The following is a 313-nucleotide window of genomic DNA, read 5'->3' on the forward strand; positions in this document are numbered from 1 at the left end:
AGGCCAATACAATTTTTTCCTTTTCCATTTGGAAAAGTAATATAGTAATAATTACTCAAACAGTCTGTCCAATATAAAGAGACATTAAATACGAACAGGACGTGGGAGAGCACAAGTGGAAAGGTGATACCTTGCAAAGCCTTCGAAAGGGGGAGCTTTTCATCAACATCATCAGTTTCAGAAGGGCCTGCTTTGGAATACAAAGATAAGCTTCAAAAGGAATTTCAAAGCACATGTTGATCATATTAGTGCATATTTGGGTGAGGTGTATGGAATGATGGCCTTTTAGGAAATAAAAACAGGCAAAAGGATG

At 37.4% G+C, this 313-nt stretch overlaps 1 protein-coding gene across 1 annotated transcript in view; it reads right to left on the bottom strand.

Annotated features, from left to right (window-relative positions):
• Positions 1-313, bottom strand: part of Gtf2i (general transcription factor IIi) — a 61,336-nt gene that overhangs the window by 37,996 nt on the left and 23,027 nt on the right. Inside the window, exon 7 of the mRNA XM_031391159.1 lies at positions 131-210. Coding sequence (XP_031247019.1) covers positions 131-210 — 80 coding nt within the window. The remainder of the gene's footprint in view (positions 1-130; positions 211-313) is intronic.

This window comes from Mastomys coucha, unplaced genomic scaffold (assembly GCF_008632895.1).
Source record: "Mastomys coucha isolate ucsf_1 unplaced genomic scaffold, UCSF_Mcou_1 pScaffold22, whole genome shotgun sequence".
NCBI classification, from domain to species: domain Eukaryota; kingdom Metazoa; phylum Chordata; class Mammalia; order Rodentia; family Muridae; genus Mastomys; species Mastomys coucha.